A 22407-nucleotide genomic window follows, 5' to 3' on the forward strand; every position below is an offset into this window, starting at 1 on the left:
TGCTCTCAATCTCAGGAAATGATAAACTGATAAATTCTGCCCACAATATTGTGCCCGGGGACATGGTGCTCTCAAGTACTGGCAATACATCTGGTTGTTGGCACTGTTCATGTGACGTTGGAAGAAAAGTATACTCTGGAGACGGCAGACGGAACCATCTTGGCATCGGATATTTTCATGACGACCATTTGCGCCGAGGAAATTTCAGGAAAAAAACTTCCCTTCGAATCTGCAATGCAAAATTGGCGCTCAAGGCATCCTTACGTAGTAACTCCTCATGGCTTTAATAAATCATGGCACAACGAAGTGACTTTCAAGTTGGGGCTCTCGTTCCAGGATATTTGTAAGAATAAATCTTTAACTAGCTTCACCCCACCAGATTTCTCGCTACCACCCTACTCTTTTCCCCAAATGCGGTCAATTGATTCTGGCTTGTGAATGCCCAACGCATAAAAATTGAAGTTGCATTACTCATTTTGATTTAATATACTGCTGAGTAGGTAACTGTAGAGTACCTGTATAGCGAGAGTATGGACAGATCGCTTCATGGAGGGCTTAGGGCCCAAAAGTGCAGCCACCCTTCTAACCAACTTCTAACGCACAAAATTTCACTGCCAGTCTGCAGATTCCAATTCTAACCATGATGGCCAAGAATGTACAGAAATGAGCGTTCTTCCGCGAAATTGAGTAAATTTATGCAAAAACTGAGTCAAACACGTGCTTAATAAACGACGGTTCGTAACAATGGTATTAGTAAATCGTTCTGGATAATTGAAATTCATAGGTTGGCTGCATTTCTGGGCCCTAACTTTATTCGCAGAAGCATCGGTGAAGGCCTGATGGATTTTCGGAGTTTCACATCTGTCCATACTCTCGCTATACAGGTACTCTAGGTAACTGTACATGTAAACTTTGAGCCTAGCGCGCGGATGGTAAATAAATGTATTCTCGCTGTATCTTTGAGCTGTAGGTATTCCCAAGGTGCGACCAAGGAGGGTCCTCTAGGTCAGAATAAAGTCTGTTTTGAACTGCCCAAGGAGGCATTATGTAAGCTTGCTATTTAAATTGTATTATTAACTACATTATTTAAACTTAAAAGTTTAGCAGATAAAATTATTCGCTTCTTTTTCTGTTGGTATCTTTATAAATGGAGGAGGGGGAGGATTTTCCTACCGATCTTAGAATTTAGTCACTCGCAGAGAGTAAATCTTTGTATTTTTACTTCACTTCCCAGACTACACCATCAAACATTTCTGTGCTCACAAAACTCTAGGTAATCCAGTATTTGCGACAAAAATGTGTTTACCCACTCATTGATGTACATTACTTTCGCTCCAAATTTGTATGAATAAAATGTATATGCCCAGATTTTTCAGCAATGTTTTCAACTTCACTATACCTACTGTCCCTCTGTTTTTCATTTGAGAGGTAGATACATTAGTTAGTGGACGTACTTTAAAGGGAGAATCAAAGCAATAATGTGTCATTCGAGGAATTTTAAGTAGGTACATCTGTTTTTATTGAACTATCATTTCATTTTGAGTGAAAAAGGACCCTGATATGAGCATTCTCTCATGCTCATCTTTAAAGTATTTTTTTGCTTTACAAAGGTCACTGACTTCATGGACATTCAATGACTTCATTCGTCAATATGCACAGCCAAGAATTCACATGATTAGTTTTCTTTGAGATTTGAGAATCTACGATTAAAATTCGGTAACTATTTCCTCATTTACATTGTGGAGACAGAAAAATTTCTCGCAAATATTTCGCAGAGGATTTCTGATTCTGTTGAGAGTGTCAACTCCTCTGAATGTTGTAAAAAATCAATTTGATTTGATGGACACTCTTTTAAAAATAGACTAGCCAATTCCTTCTGAGGTCATTCTGTGCGGAGTCAGGCAGAGGTTACTCGAAGGTAACCGAAATATTTTGGATACTCTGAATGCATGTCATTTAGACTGAAATAGAGCAAATATGGATGCATTTATTCTAAAAGGAACTATAAGCATAGGGTTTGCATGCAACATAATTCCTTCTTGGAGAAACACGTCTGTAAATTTTTTTTTTTTTTTTTTAGTTTTTCAAGCCACATTCCTAGTTTCAGCATCTGTTAAAACATCTTTCAGCATCTCTTCATAACTCTGTTAAAAGGGGGCAAATATGTTGGCAGCTGTAAGTACTAGCAGTATTTATTGTGAGTGCCTGTATTCAATCTATCCCCCCCCCCCCCCCTGTCTTTTAAATTTTGATGGACATATTTTTCACTATTAGGGGAAGAAATATACATCAAGAGGTAACTTAATTTGTAATGAATATCCTTATTCATCAATATTCATTGTAAAACAATTATCCTCGCTTTTCACAGAAGGCTCATGGTGCTGAGCATGTGCAGAAAAACTCAAAAATAACTCGTATAACCACCAAAAACCCAAAAAGGGTAAAAGTTCCGTCAGGCCTATAAGATCTTGTCATTAAATTGGTATGTATCTAAAAAAATTAAAAAAGGAAGAGGGGGGGGGGGAATAGTAGTCTTTCGAAAATTACAAAAGGAGAAAAGAGAAGTAGCTCTCGTTCTGTTCTCCGTTTCAAACCTCAAAATGTCTGATATCATTTGGACCGAGTTCATCAGGAAGGAACCAACCCACATTTTCGAAAAATTGAGTTAAGCATGTTTATGAGTTCCATTAGCCGTATCTTTTCTTCTGCCAAAAACTGGAAGTCAAAAACCGGAAATTATTTTGTGAAAAGAGGCGTCAAAGTTCATTTTCTACATTGAGCCTTATGTAGGAATGAAACTTCAAACCTCTGTTTCTCAGTTTCAACTTAATGCAGGTTGGTTCCTTTCTGATGAACTCGGTCCATTTGAGGTCAAGATTTTTAAAGGCACGTACGCACGCCCGCCCCTGAACCACACCGAGCGAAGTGGCAGTTAATTCTGGCGGGAGTCCCCTCCACACTGAAAAAAAAATCTCGGTGTATTTACCGAGAAAAGGGTAAAATTACCAAGAATTCAGGGTTCTATTTGATCCCAGTTTTTTCTTGGTAAAAGTACCATTTGTGGAATTGGTAATTTTACCGAGAAATCTCGGTAAAATTATTGACTTTCTCGGTAATTTTACTGATCCCCGGTAAAAACGCCAATAATTTTTATCGACTGTGGTAGAATTACCGAGATAAAATGGCAAAGTTACCGGGAATTGATTACCAATAAAAGTGGTATTCTTACCTGAAAAAAACCCGTAAAAATATCGGTTTTTAGGCAAGCTTATCAGTCTGTCTTGGTAAAATTACCAATAATTGGTAAAAAGAAGTGAGATGGTAAAGGTACCAACGGACCTTGGTAAAAACGCCGAGAATTATTTTTCAGTGCAGTCAGTCTCTGACGCAGCCAGCTTACCTTTGAAGCAAGTTTAGTTGCCTGAGTCACTGATGTAAGGAAACATTATTGCATTTGGTTCTTACGAGAAGGTTCTGCGCGATGAATCGAGCAGTTCCTATATCAGAACACTGGCCTTTCAGTCTCAAACTTCAAAATATTGGATATAATTTGAAGTTAAGATTTTTTACCATCTAATCTTATTTTCACTTACCTCTCGCATTTTAGTGAAAAAAATCCACTCTAATACCTCGGTGCACTTCACTTAATTTTTCTCTGATCATTTGCCTTCATTTCACGTATCCGCAACCCTCCTTACACACGAAAGCTATGTAAGGCACCTCCCAATCGTTTGGATCAAGCATAGAGTAAATATTTTGAATTCAGATTTTGGCATACCCTTTGAAAATCAAAAAATAAAAAGTCAGGTAAATAAAGGCAGAATTTTTAAAAAGAGCAAAAAATAGCTTAAATATCAACAATTCTGGCGAGAAGGTCCCGACCCGATACTTTTTGGGATGTGTTATGACTCATATAAGTGAGGGTAAAGTCAAAATAATAAGAGTAATAAAGTGAGTTTGAAAATTGCTGGAAAACTGAAATGAACCTATTTAGCAGTTCGTGTCGATTTTTCTTTCTTCCCTTTCAAAGCATACTATATTTTAATGTTTCATACAAACTCTCAAAATTTAGAGAAAAACGGTAACGGTAAACCACTGTGAGCGCCATGCGGAAGAATCGTAAATTCGACTGCAACCCCCTTTGTTTTGAGTAGGAAAACATATGTACGTCTGAATAAGTCCTCGGAATCTGCTGCGAATCTGATTTTTCAGCCGTGAAAAGTTCGCTAGGATTTAAAAGCAGTTTTTCCGAGCATTCACAAAAATAAGCAGGTTACCTGCACCAAGGATATACAAGTGTTTTCCTTTTTTTCGGGCGTAAATTCTTCCTTCGTCGTTTTACCTTTAATGCCTGAAGTTATACTTTCGTGCTTGAAAGAAATTGAGCTTCAGCTGACTCTCAAATGATACGTATCGGGACCGTCTCGTCAGAATTGTTGATTTTTAAGCTATTTTTTGCTCTTTTTAAAAATTCTGCCTTCATCGATCTACCTGAATTTTTATTTTTTGATTTTCAAAGGGTATGCCCAAATCTGAATTCAAAATATTTACTCTATGCTTGATCCAAACGATTGGGAGGTCCCTTGCGTGTTACAATGGTTCCTTACATAGCTTTCGTGTGTAAGGAGAGTTGCGGATACCTGAAATGAAGGTAAACAATTGGAGAAAAATTGAGCGAAGTGCACCGAGGTATGAGAGTGGATTTTTTTTTTACTAAAATGCGTAAGGTAAGTGAAAATGAGATTAGATGTTAAAAATCTTAACTTCAAAAGATATCCAATATTTTGAAGTTTGAGACTGAAAGGCCAATGTTCTGATAGGAGAACTGCTTGATTCATCGCGCAGAACCTTCTCGTAAGAACCAAATGCAATAATGTTTCCTTACATGAGTGACTTAGGCAACTAAACTTGCTTCAAAGGTAAGCTGGTTGCGTCAGAGACTGAGCTCACGATACCTGGGTTACCTCACGATAATTAGATCACAGCCTCCTCTTTGAATTTTAGGCATTTTATTGGGTACTCTGCGGTAGAACCGTTGCAAACCGTTTATATTTTAAGTCTTAGTCTAGACGACCTAGTAGTGAGATTCTTGTGTTGGAAAAGTCTGTTACGCAAAAGGTTTTTCAAAACGCCTTCACCTCCGTATGTACGCAATACAAACATTAATAGAGCCAGAATAGTTGCATCTAGGAGGCGTTATATGATGAAATTCGTTCAGTGACCGTCGCGTGCGGTTTTAATTGAGGGCTGAGGGAACTTTACTTAATGTTTTTCTCACACCTAAATGTAATTCCAACGTTGCCTTTTTGCCGATGAAGTATAAACTATTGCTGACTTTTGCCGCGACGTCGTCAATTTTCCGAAAAATGCCTCGAAAATGTTTACGTGTATTACAACGTTGACCTCCTAGTATTTGGACTGCGGCTCCTTATTGACCTAAGAACGACAAAGCGGCAAAGTGGTCTCGTGAACACTTCAGAAATGTTTTTTTCCTGGACACATCTGTCATTGCGCAAGAGTTTCCAGGCAGAAATGTACATCACCCTACGGTCAGTTCAGAGCCCGGTGCGGTAGGCGACCCGAGGCTTGTAGAAAAAAACTCCTAACTTACTGGTTGCTTCAAAGTCATCAAACTGGAACACCAGTAAACCGCGGGTTCATAAAGGAATTATTAATGACGAAGTATTCGAAGGAATGCCATCTAAAAGTTCCTTGCGTAAAATCCTGCATAAGGCGTAGACAAAAATTAACTTATTTATTTGCGCTTGTAAAGAACCTTCAAAAGCATATTCACTAAAATTGTGCGCTCGCTTGACTTTTGGACAAAGATTATTTAACATCAGGTAAATAAGAAAGACTGTTTCGTTGCAGTCAGATTTCCAATGTACGATAGACAAAGTCTTCTCTCTTCTTCTCCAGTTTAAAGAGAAATCATTTGCGCAAACGAACCCTGCTTCCACCACCCCAAAAGCGCACATGTTCTTTTGTGCTTTTCTGCATTTTGAATTTCACCGTGTTACGGGTACGTTACAAGCCTGAGTGGCGTTTGACAAACGTAACACTTGGACGCTGTTAATAATTTTTGTAACTTTGTTTATCTGGGCTCTGCGATACCTAAAATTTGAAAAATTTGTAAGTCAAACTTACATCACGGCAAACAGGGTACTCCCACTGGAGCAAGAGTCCATCGAATTTGTGCTTGCTCAAAAATGCAACCACACTTTCAACGAAGGCCTTCCTGTTGTCTACGTTTGTGACCAATTTGACGTACTTCTCGAATTTTTTGGAATCCTCAGCACCACCTAAGGCAATAAGGGTTTTGATTCCCTTTGCCTTCAACGCCGCAAGATCTTTGTAAAGCTCCTCTGAAATTAAGAGGTAGATGATCAGGTTCTATGTCACATTTTATTGCCAAAGGCTGGCTAAGCTGTATAGAACATAGTAACTGATTTAACAATCAAACTACAAGCCGAAATAAACAAGTAATATATCAGACTACATGTAGATGAGAAATAATATAAAACATACAAGAAACAAAGCAAACGTTTTGACTGCCTGCAAACTGGGATCTTCGTCAGTGCATGTCTTTCAGTGCATTCAGTGCACTTTTTTATTCCAAGATGTAGTTACAAAAGATTGTGTATTTGTGCATGGTTTGCTAATAGTTTTGTAGCTGTTTTATACTGTAAAATATTTCCATTGGTTGTTCCTAATGCACTGAAGAAGATCGCAGTTTGTAGGCGGTCGAAACGTTTGCTTTGTTCCTTGTAAGTTTTATATTATTTCTCATCTCCATGTGGTTTGACATATTACTTGCTAATTTTGGCTTGTAGCTCGATTTTTCAATCAATTACTATGTTTTATATTATCATGTCCCCACTGTGGGAGGTAATTAATAATTCGTCGAATTAAAATGATGCAAATCGAATAACATGTATCTCGATTGGGACGTTTCAAAACCTCGTTTTTTATTTGGTTTTTTAAAGAGCAAATAAATATGAATGAAGGGGTAACACTTGAAATTTCACAAACTATACCGCAAATTATGAAGAGAGTGATTATTAAATCAAGTTGCCCATTAAAAAATGATTGCAACAATGAGTCTAAGTAAAGTAAAAATTGATTTTTTTTTTTTTTTTGGGGGGGGGGGAATGCATTTAAAGAGCGACAAACTTGTTTGGCACCATTTTTCCGCAAAAGATACAATTCCGCTATAAGCTTAACCAGAACAACTGTCTGGGGGTGCTCGATCCTCACCGTTCTAGGAGGACCTGGGTCTTCCTGGGACAAAGGTGATCACAGGGGGGGTCTTCTCCACAGAATTCTGAAAAATTGACCTCTGTTAGATGCATTTTGAGACTATTTTCACTTACAGAATTTAGCCATATGCAATACAAATTCAGATTCAACTCCTCTAATAATCCTGGAAAAACATTTCGAACTTTTTCCTTCTTTTCTGTCGCATCATGCAATAAAACAAGAATATGTTCCGGTTCGGGGCCTATTTCCCAATGTCGAATTTTCTGCGGGGCAGGGGGGGGGTCATCATTTAATATATTCTTCCATCTCTCTACTTACTAGTGTTGATTAAATACTAGGGGGTCTGCCCCCCAGCCACCGCGCGACCCAACCCCATTAGGTCCTTTTTCAAATAAACAGGTTGATTTAAATGATGCAAGTATACCTGATTTGGCGCTTCGGACTTGAATGGACTTAGAATCGTTTCCGACGATTGCGAAGCCGTAGATAAGGTGAGTGCAGTATTCTGCTTGGGCGCCGGACAACAGGTTCTTCGGTGTCACCTTCCCCTGGTCATTTCCTCGGTCGATGCCTGCCCGCTCATCGTAGTAGCACATCACATGGAATGCTGAAAAGTTGAAATTCATTTTCAATCCATCAATATCCGCATTCTGAATTGAATCAGTGAGTTCGAAAACACACCAACTCGGAAAAACTTCTTTTCAGGAAACACCTAAAACTGCGCGGCGGGCGAAGAAGTCAGTTTAAGAAACACCTTTTTGGTGCCAAAGGACAAGTACTTAGAGACTTTGCAAAGCACCGAGTTGAAATCGATACATCATGTTTGATGACAGAGAATTGAGCGTTTAAAAATTTCCGAGTTGGTGTGTTTTCGTTCTCACCGACTTTCAGATACTGATCTTTCACAGTCTGCCCTGCAAAGTTTATATTTTTTGACCTGAATAACGCTTGAATATCTATATAACTTGTTGGTACAAGGTACACTGAACCAAAAAAAGAAAAACCGCAAAATCGGACGGTCACCCGTTTCCCTTGAAATGGCCGAAAATTGGTATTTCCAATGAAATACTTCGATTCTTCCCTTTTCCCGTCGCTGTTTCGAGCACTTCCGATTGCAATTTCGAAATTTCCCTCTGCGCGCAGATGCTCCTATCCATAAGTGTTACTAAACCGTAAAAAAGTGAAAATCGAAAAAAAAACCCGAGTTGTTGTGTTTTCGAACTCACTGATTCAATTAGTGGAGATGCTAAGACTCTTCTCTTTTCCCCTTGGCGAGACACCGAAAAACATGGTGCAAGCAAAGGAATAATAAATTGGAATTGAAATCAAAGAATACATTTTTTTAGGAGGAGGTTTGATCCATTGCCACAACACTCACGTGGGAATTAATATCCGTACAGAGTTACAATGACGTCCTTCGGATATGTTTCACGCTCGAGTTTTTTTCTTCTTCTTCTTCTTTCTTTTTTTTCTTAAAGAAGTCTTCCAAGCTTATGTCCCAAGAAACTGTCGGTTCTTGTAAAAATCATTCTGGACTTCTCGAAAACAGTATCGGTGCGGGAAATTTTTAAAAAAATTTCTCCTTCACTTAAATCGAGATTTTTCCCCTCGAAAAGGAATTTACCTATTCAAATATGCGTTATTTCACCTATATGTCACATGCTGACAGATGGATCCAATGGGTGCTTGCTCTCTCAGTCAACATCACAGAGAAAACTGAATCGGTACCTTTCACTACCTCAAGCTGAAAGGTCACAGGGAGAGATCAGAGGATAACCTTAAAATAAATCCGAAGGAAATGTATTTCAGCTCGGTCGATTATATCTTCCATATTTATCTTTGATTTTACAAAACTTCCATGCCTTAATTCGCAAGCTTCAGTTTTAGAAAACTGGAATTAATTGGAGAAAACGGGTGAAAACTTCACAGAGGGGGGTGACGGCATGAAGAAAAATTAAATAAAATACCTGGAAAAAAAACTTACGTTGAGCTGCTGCTGCTGGCTGTGCATCTGACGATACGTACGTCACTGCACATGCCCCCAGGAATAGGGCTATTTGAGGTAGATTTTTTAACATGTTCTTATTCTGAAACACATTGAAACAAGAACCGTTTGTTAGTTCCAGCATGTTATTATTTCCCTTACCCATCACACCGTGAAGTATTGATGAGTCCAAAAATTAACTGACTTAATGGCTATCCCTCATGATCGCTCGGTACGAAATGGCGCAGGAGCAAAGTTCTTTACACTGGAAAAAAACACATTAGATCTAGAGTACAGACTCTTAAAACCATCGACAAGAAAAAATACTCTTGATTCAATCGGATTTTTGCTTAAATCAAGAACCAAGCCTCTTAATTTGAGCGGATTTCCTTTTGATTTAAGCTTTTTGATTGAATCAAGAGTATTTTTTTTTTGTCAATGTTTTCAAGAGTCTGGACTCTATAGATCCAATGTGTTTTTTTTTTCCAGGGTAGACGTCTTGCGTGGAATTTGATCACTGAAATTTCCGACACCTAGTAAAATACTTGAGTGGAAAACCAGGGCCGGATTTACCATGTAGGATTGTAGGTGCAATACACCACAAATTTTTTTTATCCCCTTACGCCTCAACATAAACGTTTTAACTATTTCCTAACCTCTGGAGTCTTCTTAGTTTCTCGTAGGCGCGTAGTTGAGTCGATAGGAGGCCAGCTCCTCTTTGTTCCCCGCAGAATGTGCGCCAGAAAACTACTCAAATTTTGTTTGAGGGGGTTTCAAATTTCAAATTTTATACCTCCGACTCGCCTGCAGTAGTGAATCTCAGAGAGAGGGAGGCACGATGGCACAACTTACTCTCGATCAAAAAAAAAAAAATAAAAAGATAAAAAACAGAGAGAGAGAAAAAAGAGAAAAAAGGAAGGAATTTAGAATTAGAAGACCAGAAGAACAGAAGGAAACAGACAGAGATAAGAAGAGTAAGAGTAGCATACCCAAAAATTTACTAAGATTGTTTTAGGACCTAACTGTTGTTTTTTTTTTGGGTGGGAGGGGGGGGGAGGACAGTCATTTGTTTTTTACCTAAGAAATATTGTTGAGTTTAACGCCTCTGCCCTCGTATTTTTGTTATTTTCCCTTGATAGGTGCTTGAAATTAAGAAAAAAGACAGTAAAGAAATGAAGTCCGACCATTTTGAACAATCAAATATTTTACAAATTGTAAGCTGAGGCTGCTTAGAATTCAATCCGAGAGGGCTATTTCAGAAAATTTTCCTGTGATGGCCCCGCCTCCCCCCCTCAATTCTGGGGTGTCCCCTAGACCCCCCAATCGAAAAAAATCGGTCTCCCTGGAGCGCCCTTCCCCCATCTCTCCGCAGGGAGGGCACTTTAGGGGGGCCGCACCTCAGACTGCGCCTAAGGCCCAAAAAATCATAAATCCGACCCTGTGGAAAATCAAAAGAATATATGGATTTGAAGAAATGTGTACCATAATGATTTGTTCCAATTATTTGTATTCAATACTTAGTAAGCGCCACTAGTTAATGCCGAGGCAGTGCAAGAATTTCTTGCACTTCACTCACATACATTTAGTGTTGCGCACGGTTGCAAACGCAATACCACTGAACACACCATGGCAACGATCATAACAATTCTTGTCCTAAAATTAAAATAAAAATTCAGAGAAATGTCTCAATGAAAATGTTTTGCCAATAGTAAAGAAAATTGAGCGATTCTTTCAAAGTAGGTACCACGATACGCATCCCTGGTAAAATGGCAAGTGCTCAAGATCAGTTGCACTTGCTTTGAACAGACCTAAACATGATGTAAGTGTGCCGGGCGCTGATCTGCTACGTCAGTGTTAGGTCGGCTGTTCCAAAGGCAAGTGCCTCTGATGTATGTGGCACTGACTAAGTGTGCTCCGACGTAAGCGGTGTGGAAACTCCAGAGAAATTATGTTGAGGGCAAAATTTAGTTAATTACCGATCCGCCAGGTACGTTCATTCACTTTTTGACGACCAGGGAGGGCTACTGGAGTTTTTCCATCCACACAGTAATCATCACAATCTTCAGTGGACAACGCTCGTTCCCATGCGGTCTCCAATCTAAGTACTAAAACTACGCCCGACATAGTATTATCTTCGGTGATCGACTAGCGACTGAACCACTACCACTACCTGCGCGTGGCGCGTAGTTGCTAGGGGCGTAATTATGTCATTTCAGGCCCCATTGGAGTAATTTTTGACAGCAAATGATGATTTTGTCTTTGAATTTGAATCGATACTTAATTTTTTTTTTATTCTTTTCAATCAATCAACATGAAAATGATGTTTATATGTAGGTTTTTTTTTGAAAAAAAAAAAAATGGAATGACATTTAAAATTCAAAAGTATTGCTGAGGATGTAAAAAAAATAATCAAAGTTGAAATGATACAAAAAATATAAATTAGCAGATACAAAAATTGAAAGTACTTAAAGGAGTAAAAAAGTTGGAAAATAATTAAAAATAAATTGGGAAAATTTTAAAAAAATTAAGACTGGAACATTTTAAAAAGAGTTAAAACTGAAAAAAATTTAAACCAAATTTAATTTTTTTTTTTACTCTTAAGTTAAAAAAATAATAATGCTTAAATAACTACATCTAAATACATATTATAGCGGTGATAATATTTTTACCGATCTCATTTTTTTGTGTTTTAATTATTTAAGTGCCATCATAAACGAAGAAGGTTAAACAAATTTTTCAAGAGTGTGGCTACCTAAACAAGTTTTCCTTCCCTCTTAGAAAATCCCCCTCATAAAAAATATGCCTCTCCGTAAGATAAAGTTTGTGGTCCCCGTATCCCAAGGAATATTCCCCCACGAAAATAAAATAGGGTGGGGGAAGAGGGAGCCATCTCTACTTTTTGGTAGTGAGTGCGGTTCGATTAAGACTGATATCAGAGACTTACCCTCTGAACCAAGTCCTGACCTCAGTCCCGCTTACCTCAAAGATATCTCTGCACTTAGGTAAGTCTTCCTCCCGACGTCAGTGCCTCTTACCTCAGTGCTTACTTCTTGGGTCAGTGCTTTAACACTTACGTCAGAGAAAACTGAACTGACCTCAGAGCAAATTGCACTGACCTCAGTGGAAAATTCACTGACCTAACACTTGCCATTTTTACCAGGGATAATATTAGCAACAATTGATGGCGCTTACCAAGTTTTGAATATCTACTCTGCGGTTGTGACGGAGTTAGTCAAATTTGCCTCAACGTCGGAAAAAGCACGAGTAAAATAACGGTACTGCGGCTTAGATAGGTTAATTTTACATCATTTGGTGCAAAGAACACCCGACAATTTCTTAAATTGACTTTTTCACATCCATTCGAAATTTGAAGACGAATTACGGGGAATTCGAGGAAACCTGTTTTTCCAGTTTGCCGGTTCTGTTACCTGTCTAAGGAACGATTTATCTCAAACTCTAATGAAATAATTGATAATATAAGATTATAGCTTTGACCCAACTTTTTTGAGAGAGCTGGAACGTGTCTAACGTCAAAAACTGAAAATCTATATTTTTCAACGGAAAACGACTTTTTCGGTCAACTGAAAAATTTGAAGTGTCCACCTCCCAAGTAGCTCAGTGTAATGAAAATATTACAATAAAAGTGAAATTTTTGTATCATGGAATTACATCATTTGGTCAATAAATGCCGATTGTAAGCAATCCACAAAGTGAGTTTCGCGTGTCAGAAAGATAGGCAATATGCAGTGCAACGAAAAATTGCAACTTGTTTCAATTTTATTGCAGTAAAATTCAATTAGCCTCGTGCCTTTGATCAGAAGGTAGGCAACATACACAACACTCCGATGCAGTAGCAATAATTGGACGGAGTTAAACAGAAAGGAACCAGGCCACATCGGGATCGAACCGAGGAAAAGAGGTTTAAAGTTTGGCTCCTGCATAAGTCTCAATGTAAAAGATAAACTTCAAGTTAAATTTCTGCAAAATTTGCTCCAACAAAAACTTAGAATTTTTGCCGATAGATAGTAGAGCAGTGGTTGAGTTCAAAACCACTCATAACTCAACTTTTTCCAAAATATGGGTTGGTTTCTTTCTGCTTAACTCAGTCCAATTGTGCCATGTGACTAAAATTTATTGCAATCTGTGCTACTTGAGCTGAGGGAATTTTTGCCTGAACCCATCACATTTACTAAAAATTAACAGAGATAAGAAATGATTGAGAAGATCACTGCACACATTCGGAAACGCTACGAGATACTCCTCGACGGTAAGCAAGGAGACGGATGATACGGTAAAGGCCGAAACTCACCACGAAAAGCGACTCGAGAACAAATTGAGGTAGAGTAACTGAATGTGGCGAAATGGGTCGGGGTTTATATAGAATATTCGAGGTCGCGAGTACCCATCCAATAGAAGATTAAATTGAAAAATTGCTCGAATTGATGCGGAGTGTTTATGAGCGGGGCAAGCTCCGCAGGCTCATCCCTGGGGCCTGGCAAATTACACACGTCAACGTAAACATTCGCACGTCTTGAACCCGCCGATTCCGGACCGGTTCAGTTCGTCACCCCAAAGTTCGACCTCTTTCCGCGCGACGCGACACCGCAAATCGCACGTCTCACAATCAGCGGCTTAAGTCATAGGTTAGGGTAATCCTCAGTCAGTCTCGCTGAGTTTATGACGCCAGGTGAAGTGATGCCAAAGATGTGATTTTGGCGCAAAGTCTCTGAAGGAATAGTTCTGAAAGATGTGATGTTTTGCGCTGAACCACCTTCATATCTAGTGATCCTGGAAAAGGTCAGGGAGTTCATAGTAATGAAACAACAAAAAATTAGATCATCTGAAATTCTGATATGAATGGGTTCTCTCCCAAAGATCTCAAGTGTAGATAACCACGCCTCTGAAAAATAAATTTTCGATGAAATCCGCACACACAAGGGAACTTGAGTCCCTTTATACTGAGAGTCAAGACAATGTGAATCCATTTCTGATTGGTTAATTCCCGTATTTTACGCCTCCACAGTGTCACAAACGGGAATAAAGATTACACTTTCACCGATTGCAAAAATTATAATGTAGAATGGACCGGAGAATAACGGGTTCGACAAGGAACAAACGGAATGAGAGAAGGAACGGAGAAAGGAATTTGAGAAGGAGCCGATCAAAGATTACGAAAAACTGCCAATTTGTGTAATCTTTATTCCCGTTTGTGACTCCATGAGGGGGGTTGTCTTGACTCTCAGTATAAAGGGACTCTAGGGGTACATACCTACACCGCCTTGCTCGAAACACGAGCAGAATTGTGCAAGTTGGACTACATTTTGCGATTAGGGTCTATAATTTTCAGCTCAACCGTGAAAACACTAGTGTATACCTGCGTCACTGAGGTTGAATCCGTTTATCCCTGTAACGCGCCCGTAATGCAGGCTTAGACCCGTTTCCCCTCTACCTTGTCCGTAGGACTGCATGATTTGCAATGGACCACTAGACAAGGTACGAATTTAAGCATTCTGATACATGTTTCTCAACCAGAATTACACGTAGAGCACGATTCGCGCAACTAAAATTACTGAAACCAACTCCTTACGGTGATATTAACATTTTAATTTTACATTGGTTACGAGGAATTTGAACTGCCCGCTCACAGGAAACTCAAAGCTCTACGTGAGTCAAATCGCGCACTACAAAAGTTTCAGCAAGCTTCTCAATCGAGCAATGTTCATTTCTCACCACGTGTTTTTCAAACAATAAGCAATTTGCTATAGCTGAGTCGAAGCGTCAAGATTGAGGTTGCCAGATTTTTATATCGCAGAGACTGTCATGATAATTATTTAGCGCGCGATGTGAATCACGTAGAGCATTGAGTTTTCATGAGCGGGTGGTTTGAATTTACGCATCAAGAATCATTAAATATCTTCGTATGGAGTTGATTTTGGCAATTTTCGTTGTGCGCATCGTGTTCTACGTGAAATTTTGGTTAAGAAGTATGTATCAGAATGCTGAAATTCGTACCTTGTCTAGGGGTCCATTAGGAGATACGATTTCTGGCTCAATTTAAAAACAACTCATGTAGCCTTGTAGTTTTCCTATCGACGTTTGTTTTTTTGTAAGGAAGAGGCAGAAATTTTAGTTTTTGATCGCAAAATTCCAGTCTTAATTTGATTGCATTTTGCAAAAAGGAACCATTAAGAGTATTCCAATGCCGCTAAGATTCTGACACTTTCTTTACCTTGCAAACATAAACTGATCATCTAAGAAAATTTTATCTTTGCTCCCAATAGACTATAAATTCAAGACGAAAATTACCTTTGTAAATTTAATTATTGCATGATTTCAGTAATACTTTGCCAAGAATGTAAGTTGTACAATCCTAGCGACATTGGAATGCTTTTGGTTCCTTTTTGCATAATGCAGTCCAATTGGATTACATTTAGCAATTAGGAACAACTATTTCTGGCTCAGTTTAAAAAGAATTCATCGGTACATCTTGATGAAACTGCATGGACGTATAAAAACCGGGATAAAATGGTATGGACTGAAGAACGTAGAGAAATTGTGTAAAATGGTATAAAGAGGGGATAAAATAAGAAAAAATAGTCAGGAACCGAGATCTATTACCCTTGAATGCAATACAGGGTTATTCAAAAGTCACGCACCACTGGCCATAATTTTAGTTCTGATTAATCGACTTGCGGTTTAAGACGTTATTCCTCATATCGAGGGGGAAAATTGTTTAGGTACTTTCTAGTCTTTTATCCCCTCGGGAGGAGGGGGCGGGGAGCAACTCAAAAATTTCAAATGACCACCCCCCTCATGGCCATTGGTGCGTGACTTTTGAATAACCCTGTATATAATACTGAAATTTGAGGAACGATGTTTTGCGTATTCAATCGGAGCTGAAAACAAAAGTTCCATGGAGCGATGTATTGATTTACCACTAAGCGCACAGATAAACTTATCTAACAAGGGCGATAGAGATATCTACCGATAATTTCCGTCCTATTCAAATGTAAATAATTTTATCAACACCATGTAAACAATTATTATATGCACACTCATTTATTTTGTATCACATTAAAACTGAATAAAGTCAGATGGGGAATGTCCCTGAAGAAAAAAAAAAAAAAAAAAAAAAAAAAAAAAAAAAAACAGATAAACTTATTCGACGGGAATGATCTGTTGATTTGCACTAGTTGGATTGGACGTTGATGACGTAACGTGTTTACAGGAAAGGACGGTCACTATCTGTCTCGCTGGAGATCCTCTTCACTCATTGCCTGTCCTCGCTGACGCTCGAAGTGGGATTGTTGGGCCCAATTGTGCCGGTGATGGAGATAAAAAAAGACATCAATTTTTGTTCCGCTCCACTTGCGTAAATTTTTCCACCGAGAGCCCTAGCTCCAATCACCTTTGAGCGCACTCGCACGAAATGGGAGGAGAATTTTTCCATGCAACTGCCAGTCATGGATGATTCATCATTTAGTCATCCCAGGTTTTCATTTTGCGGGATCTTAATATACCTTTGCTTAACGTTTTCGTTTCTCGTTCAAAAATACCCAGCAGGATGGTCTTTAATCTGACGTTGTTAAAGATGGTCCCTTTAAGCTCTATTATTCTATGCCGCGATAATTCTAACGCGAGTTCGAATAATCGCGCCAAACACAGTGCGGCCGGCGTTAAACGTATAGTAGCGCCTGCAAGACTTTAAGAATACTTTACGCATAGCGCCAAACAGTGCGGTCGGCGTAAAACCCATATAAGCGCCTACAAGACTGCATGAATACTTCTCGCATTGCGCCAAAAGCAGTACAACTTATCTGGCAACAATAGAGTCTGCGAGGGACGAGAGGCTGCCTTTCTGGGAAAATTTTAAAGTAAATATTTTAAAGTAAGTTTGAATAATTGCGCCAAACACAGCGGGGTCAGAAACGCATATTAGCGTCCATAAGATCGCAAGAATACTTCGCGCATTCTTGCCAAACAGTGCGGTTGGCGAGAGGCGCATGTTAGCGCTTACAAGCCCGCAGGAAAACTTCTCGCATTGCGCAAAACGGTGCGGTCGGCGAGAGGCGCATATTAGCGCCTACAAGGTCAAAAGAATACTTCACGCATTGCGCATATCGATGGCGCGGCGTAAGTCCGCAATCACATATCTCGTTTGCAGTGTCTGAGAATCTCCGCCTCTATGACGGCACTTTATAAATTTTATTGGCATTTTTGAAGCCGAATATTCGCGTATGACCGGGGTTCCATAAGGCAAAGCCCCTTGGCTAGCCGCGACGGACGCGCAAAGCGCGTCCAGAGCGGCTAGTACTTTATCAATGTGCAAAAAATCAAAAAGGAAGAATGGTCAATTCTAGCAACTTCTGAACGCTGAAAAAAAAGAGAGCCAACCAATTTTCGACCGCGAATCTGGTGAATTTTCTTTGATAATTTGCTTGACAAGTTGCTCATCAACCATCATTAGGACGTATTTCTGGCTAACGGAACTATGTGCATTCAGACATGAGCCCTGGGACTCATAAGAATGTATGCATAACAGGGCTCACGTCATAATGCACATAGTTCCGTTTGGCAGAAATACGTCCATTAGATGGAAAAAAGCGTTTCGTATACCTCTGGATCAACTTTTGGCTTGCTCGCTTACATTGCCTAGATTCTTAGTGCGGGGTCTACATCGATGGCTCAAGTGCCAGATCACGTATCTCTCTTTGCGACGGTGAGACTTCCAGTCATACTTTTATTTTTCCTAGAACTAGAACCAGTCAAAGTAATCTCTTGAAAATTTCCTTGATTTTTCTTCCCTCTCGAAAGAACATTCTGTATTTTCAAGCTCTGAAGTCGACTTGCTCCTCTTAAAAAAAAAAAAAAAAAAAAAAAAAAAAAAAAAAAAAACGAAGATTTTGAGGCACTGCAATGGAGGTACGTGGTCTCGCACTTTAGCCATCGATATACAGAGTTATTCAGAAGTCACGCACCACTGGCCATGAGGGGGGTGGCCATTTGAAATTTTTGAGTTGCCCCCCGCCCCCCTCCCCCGAGGGGATCAAAAACTGGAAAGTGCCTAAAAAAGTTTCCCCCTCGATATGCGGAAAAATGACTTAAACCGCAAATCGATAACATGTTCATAACTAAAGTTATGGCCAGTGGTGCGTGACTTTTGAATAACCCTTTATTGTCTCAGCTGTGGATCCACCCCAGAGACAAAAGACCCTCCACTGGTATTTTGCCAATAGTGGAAGCTTCTAATTTCGGGACCTCAACATTTAATTGACCTTTCTACTAGGTGGGTGGTTCACAACGTGTAGGAAGTTTCGTTTTGCGAACAAACCGACGTTTGGGAAACTTGTTTGGCTTGTGACGTCACTCGAAGCTCACCAATCTAGCAGGTAAGATTACTGTCACCCCCTAATAACTGCCTATGGGGAAGTGTTGAATCCCCGAAAGTATACGCTTCCACCTGTTGCCAAAAACCCAGTGGAGGATCTGGATCTCTTGTCTCTGATTCACCCTCGGGGTTAAATGAAGCGAGTCGCTGATAAGAGGATGATAAGAAAAAGTGAGTTGATGGTAAAACCTGGGAGAAGCACTTAGAAATAGGGAAGGCGGATTGTTTGCGGTGACGGAGAGAGCCGAGAATGGGGAATACGTGAGCTTTGCGGCGCGCACAAGTTGTCCGCTTGGCAAATTGCTTCGCGCGCGACTAGACCACCCGCCTGTAGGGTGTACCTTATTTTTGAGTTTTGCGAAAATCAAGTTGGTCAACCCCTAAAAAGTTTCTAGGTAGTCTCTAAATTAACCCCCTAAAAGGAAAAAATTTAAAAAAAAATTTAACCCGTGCCTCAAAGGGCCTAAAGTTCCTAAACCCAAAATTCAAAAATTTTGGCAAGCGACATATCAATTCTGAAAGAAAATTGCAAGTTGCGGGTCTTTGGGCGGAAATTTCGTCCGTTTTGGCGTATCTTGAAGCGTAAGGTCACAAACGGCCCAATAACGACGTGAGGCTATGAACCCGCGGGGCGCGCCGCGGCCGGCCGGCCGCTGAGCGCGCGCGCAGGGCAGGGTTGCGCATCGCCGCATTACACCGGCGCGGCGTAGAGGAACGAACGGTGGGGTGGGAGGGGGATATCCGGTGGAAAAGCATCCACATTTTCAATACATAATGAAAATGCATTATACTTTTTCAATATAGATGAGGAAATATATGAGCCATACAAGGAAGTGATGAAAAGAGTGACAAATACATAAGTAGTTTGTACGATTAGGAGCGTAAGTGGGAAAAATTTCCCGTAACTACAGAACAGCCCTGAAAATCTCCGGGAAATAAAAACTGCTACCACCAGCCAATTGGCTGTAACCACCAATATTTAAAAAAAACACACATTATATTATTCTTCTCCTTTGCTAAATTGATACATATTTTTTTTTTTTTTTTCATCAATTTAATTGAGAATAATCAATGCAGAGTGTGCAAACATTTCAAAATCATGAGTTAAAAAACGCTGACTATGAGAGTATAAATATTAGAGCCTAACAGAGCGGAGCGGAGCGACGCGACGCGACGCGGCGCTGCCAGCGCGAGAGGCGCCTACAAACCTAAGTGGATACTTCTCGCATTGCACAATGCTTGAAGTATCCACTTAGGTTTGTAGGCGCCTGTGCGCGCTTCGCGCTGGCCGCCCGCCAGGCCGTGCGGCGGCGCCAGAAGCAACTATTTCACAACAGAGGTGTTGCACAGTATTATACGATATTGAACGTATCAAGAATGACAGGCGTCCTTTAAAAGTACAGATCTTTCCTCGCAAAATAAATCAAGATACTTATCGTACACAGGAAAAATCTAGGAGCCTTTCGCTGAGGCAAATCAAGAGGTTTATTCGGTTCAGGTATAACAAGGTGGGAATTTCTTAAAAGATAATTAAGTCCTGTTGCACCAAAGAGGTGTAGAGAGTTTTAGTGAATTTTGTTTCATGGAATTGACGCTCCCCCATTTTAGCAATATTATTCTCCGTTGGACCAAACAAACAAAACAAAAAACAAGCAAACCCTCATTCTTCCAAGACATTATACATTTTCATCCAAAAACGTCGTGAGCAATTATTGTCGTTTGTATTTACATGTGGGCGAATTAACTTTGGGTCTCAACTGGCACGTGGACCAAAACTCCCCTGCCGAAAAAACGCGTGGACGTAAATTACGGGAAAAAACAGGTGCGCGGACAAAAAATCGTCGACGAAATGTCCTATAACCCTACAATATGCGCTCCTGTTCGAGAATTTTTGTGAAACTTGGTGTCACAGGGTGTTTTTAGGCGGGAAACTTGAATTTCAACTCAAATTCTCTAGATTCGAAAATCCAACATGGCGGAAGTGACCTTAGATTTTGAATACGAGTCAACTTCACGCGACTTTGGGCTTTGCGTATAAAAATTCTTGGGCATCTGAGGGTTACATATCCTCGCACTTCAAATGTAGCCTCGGTTATAAAACTTTTTAATTAATACGGAATCTTTAAAATTAGCCCAAAAACTTATTCTGCCAAATTATTGGCATACCTGGTAGGTACTTATGAAAATAAGAAACCATCCTGGGTTTATCAACAGATTTCTGAGTTTTCTTAATCAATGGTGAAATTCCCAAACCACGACCACGTATCTCCGTTTGCTATGTTGCGGAGCTATTCTGTCATACTTTATTTTTTGAACAAAGAACTACTCATTGTCGATTCTTGAAAACTTCCATGATTTTTCAACTCTCTGCGAGACAAATTCTGGAAAACGAGGAATGGTGTTCGGAATTTATTCGCCTTCGGAAAAACAAAACGGAAGCCAGAATTTTTGAACACCGCGAACAATTCTTCCCAGGGGAGCGCGCGTTGTGTTAATGTTGCGCCTTTGGCATGAGGCACATGTTCTTGGAACTAATTCTGAGATGTGTGTTTCAAGTTCTACGTTTTTAGGTGACTCCCAGATTTTTTCAACCAGGTAACATATTTTGATATCAACTAAAAGGCATCAACTGCACGCCATTTTTGCAGCTAGCTCACAACTGTCAACAATCTAAATACGATAACTGGACTACATTTTGCAATTTGGACCTATAAATTCTGGCTCATCTGAAAAAACACTGATGTGCATAGGGAAACTAATGGTACATACGTTGTTTTTAAACCGGGCCGGAATTTATAGGTCCAAATTGCAAAACGCAGTCCAACTGTGCCTAATAAATTTGAATTGAAGAATTATAGCATGGAACGCACTTAAATTTTGCCATCGAATTCACTGAACAAAAGACGATCTAACTCGCTGTAATCTTTTAATTTATTTCGCTCTTAGTTCCGCGGAAAAGGCAACCAACTAACAGGGTAGCGTAAATATTTGGGTAGTTATTGGTTGAACTTTGCGCCATTTTTTTATTTGTTCATTTTGTTTCTGGTTAATTTTCAAAATTATAATAGCAGTTCACTTTAAATTTTGTGAGTTTTGTCCCCTGCACATTATATGCTTGTCCATTACTTAAGCAAAGCGTTCCTCCGAGGTAATAGACATGAAAACACAAAAAGTCCGTTCCGACAGTCATGTACAAGATGACCGGATACTACAAAATTCAAAGACTTTAAAAAGAGCAAGTATATTCAAGGACTTGAAAATATCTTGTAAAAATGTGAGTATACTCAATGACTTCTCGAGGCATCGCGAATTCTGTAGAGAAAAATTTAAGACGTACTTAATATTCCTCCGTTTTCTTGGAAAGAAATTCGGCAACGACGTGAACTGCAGTAAGTTTGATCCTAGTTGAATCCGTCTAATTCATACTCACAAAAATCGCCTTCAAAAGCGGAAGCATGCAGCCCCCGAGACAAACGTTTGAATATTTGTCCCTGATTAGTAGTAGATCATCATTTTGAGATTGTCTTTTGGGGCACATCCAATTTTATTGACTTCAAAGCTCCCTAAGCCTTGGTTTAAATATAGATGTTCTGCATCAAGGAAGTTGTAAATAGCCTCTGACAAGTGCGGATAGGATTCATGAATGCGATTTGAGGATGTTGGTAATCACACCAGAAAAGGGAGAAGAATGCCCACAGAGATAGAGAAGAATTTCTGTGGTGCCTATAGCATAAGGACAAGAGTTTGAGAAGCTCCTTTTTCAAATCGAAGACTC

At 39.6% G+C, this 22407-nt stretch overlaps 1 protein-coding gene across 3 annotated transcripts in view; it reads right to left on the bottom strand.

The window, feature by feature from the left end:
- Window positions 1–13694, bottom strand: part of LOC109031431 (probable chitinase 10) — a 43045-nt gene extending 29351 nt beyond the window's left edge. The window contains exons 1-4 of one of the 3 annotated variants that reach the window (XM_072302870.1): window positions 13554–13694; window positions 9245–9347; window positions 7685–7867; window positions 6148–6365 (exon numbers count right to left, since the gene is read on the bottom strand). In XM_072302870.1, coding sequence (XP_072158971.1) covers window positions 6148–6365; window positions 7685–7867; window positions 9245–9338 — 495 coding nt within the window. In that variant the 5' untranslated portion in view covers window positions 9339–9347; window positions 13554–13694. Of the gene's footprint in view, window positions 1–6147; window positions 6366–7684; window positions 7868–9244; window positions 9348–12436; window positions 12598–13553 lie in introns of those variants that run through there. The other 2 variants (XM_072302868.1, XM_072302869.1) reach the window with 2 other exon arrangements.
- Between the last annotated feature and the right edge of the window lie 8713 nt (window positions 13695–22407).

This window comes from Bemisia tabaci, chromosome 7, assembly GCF_918797505.1.
Source record: "Bemisia tabaci chromosome 7, PGI_BMITA_v3".
Classification (NCBI taxonomy): domain Eukaryota; kingdom Metazoa; phylum Arthropoda; class Insecta; order Hemiptera; family Aleyrodidae; genus Bemisia; species Bemisia tabaci.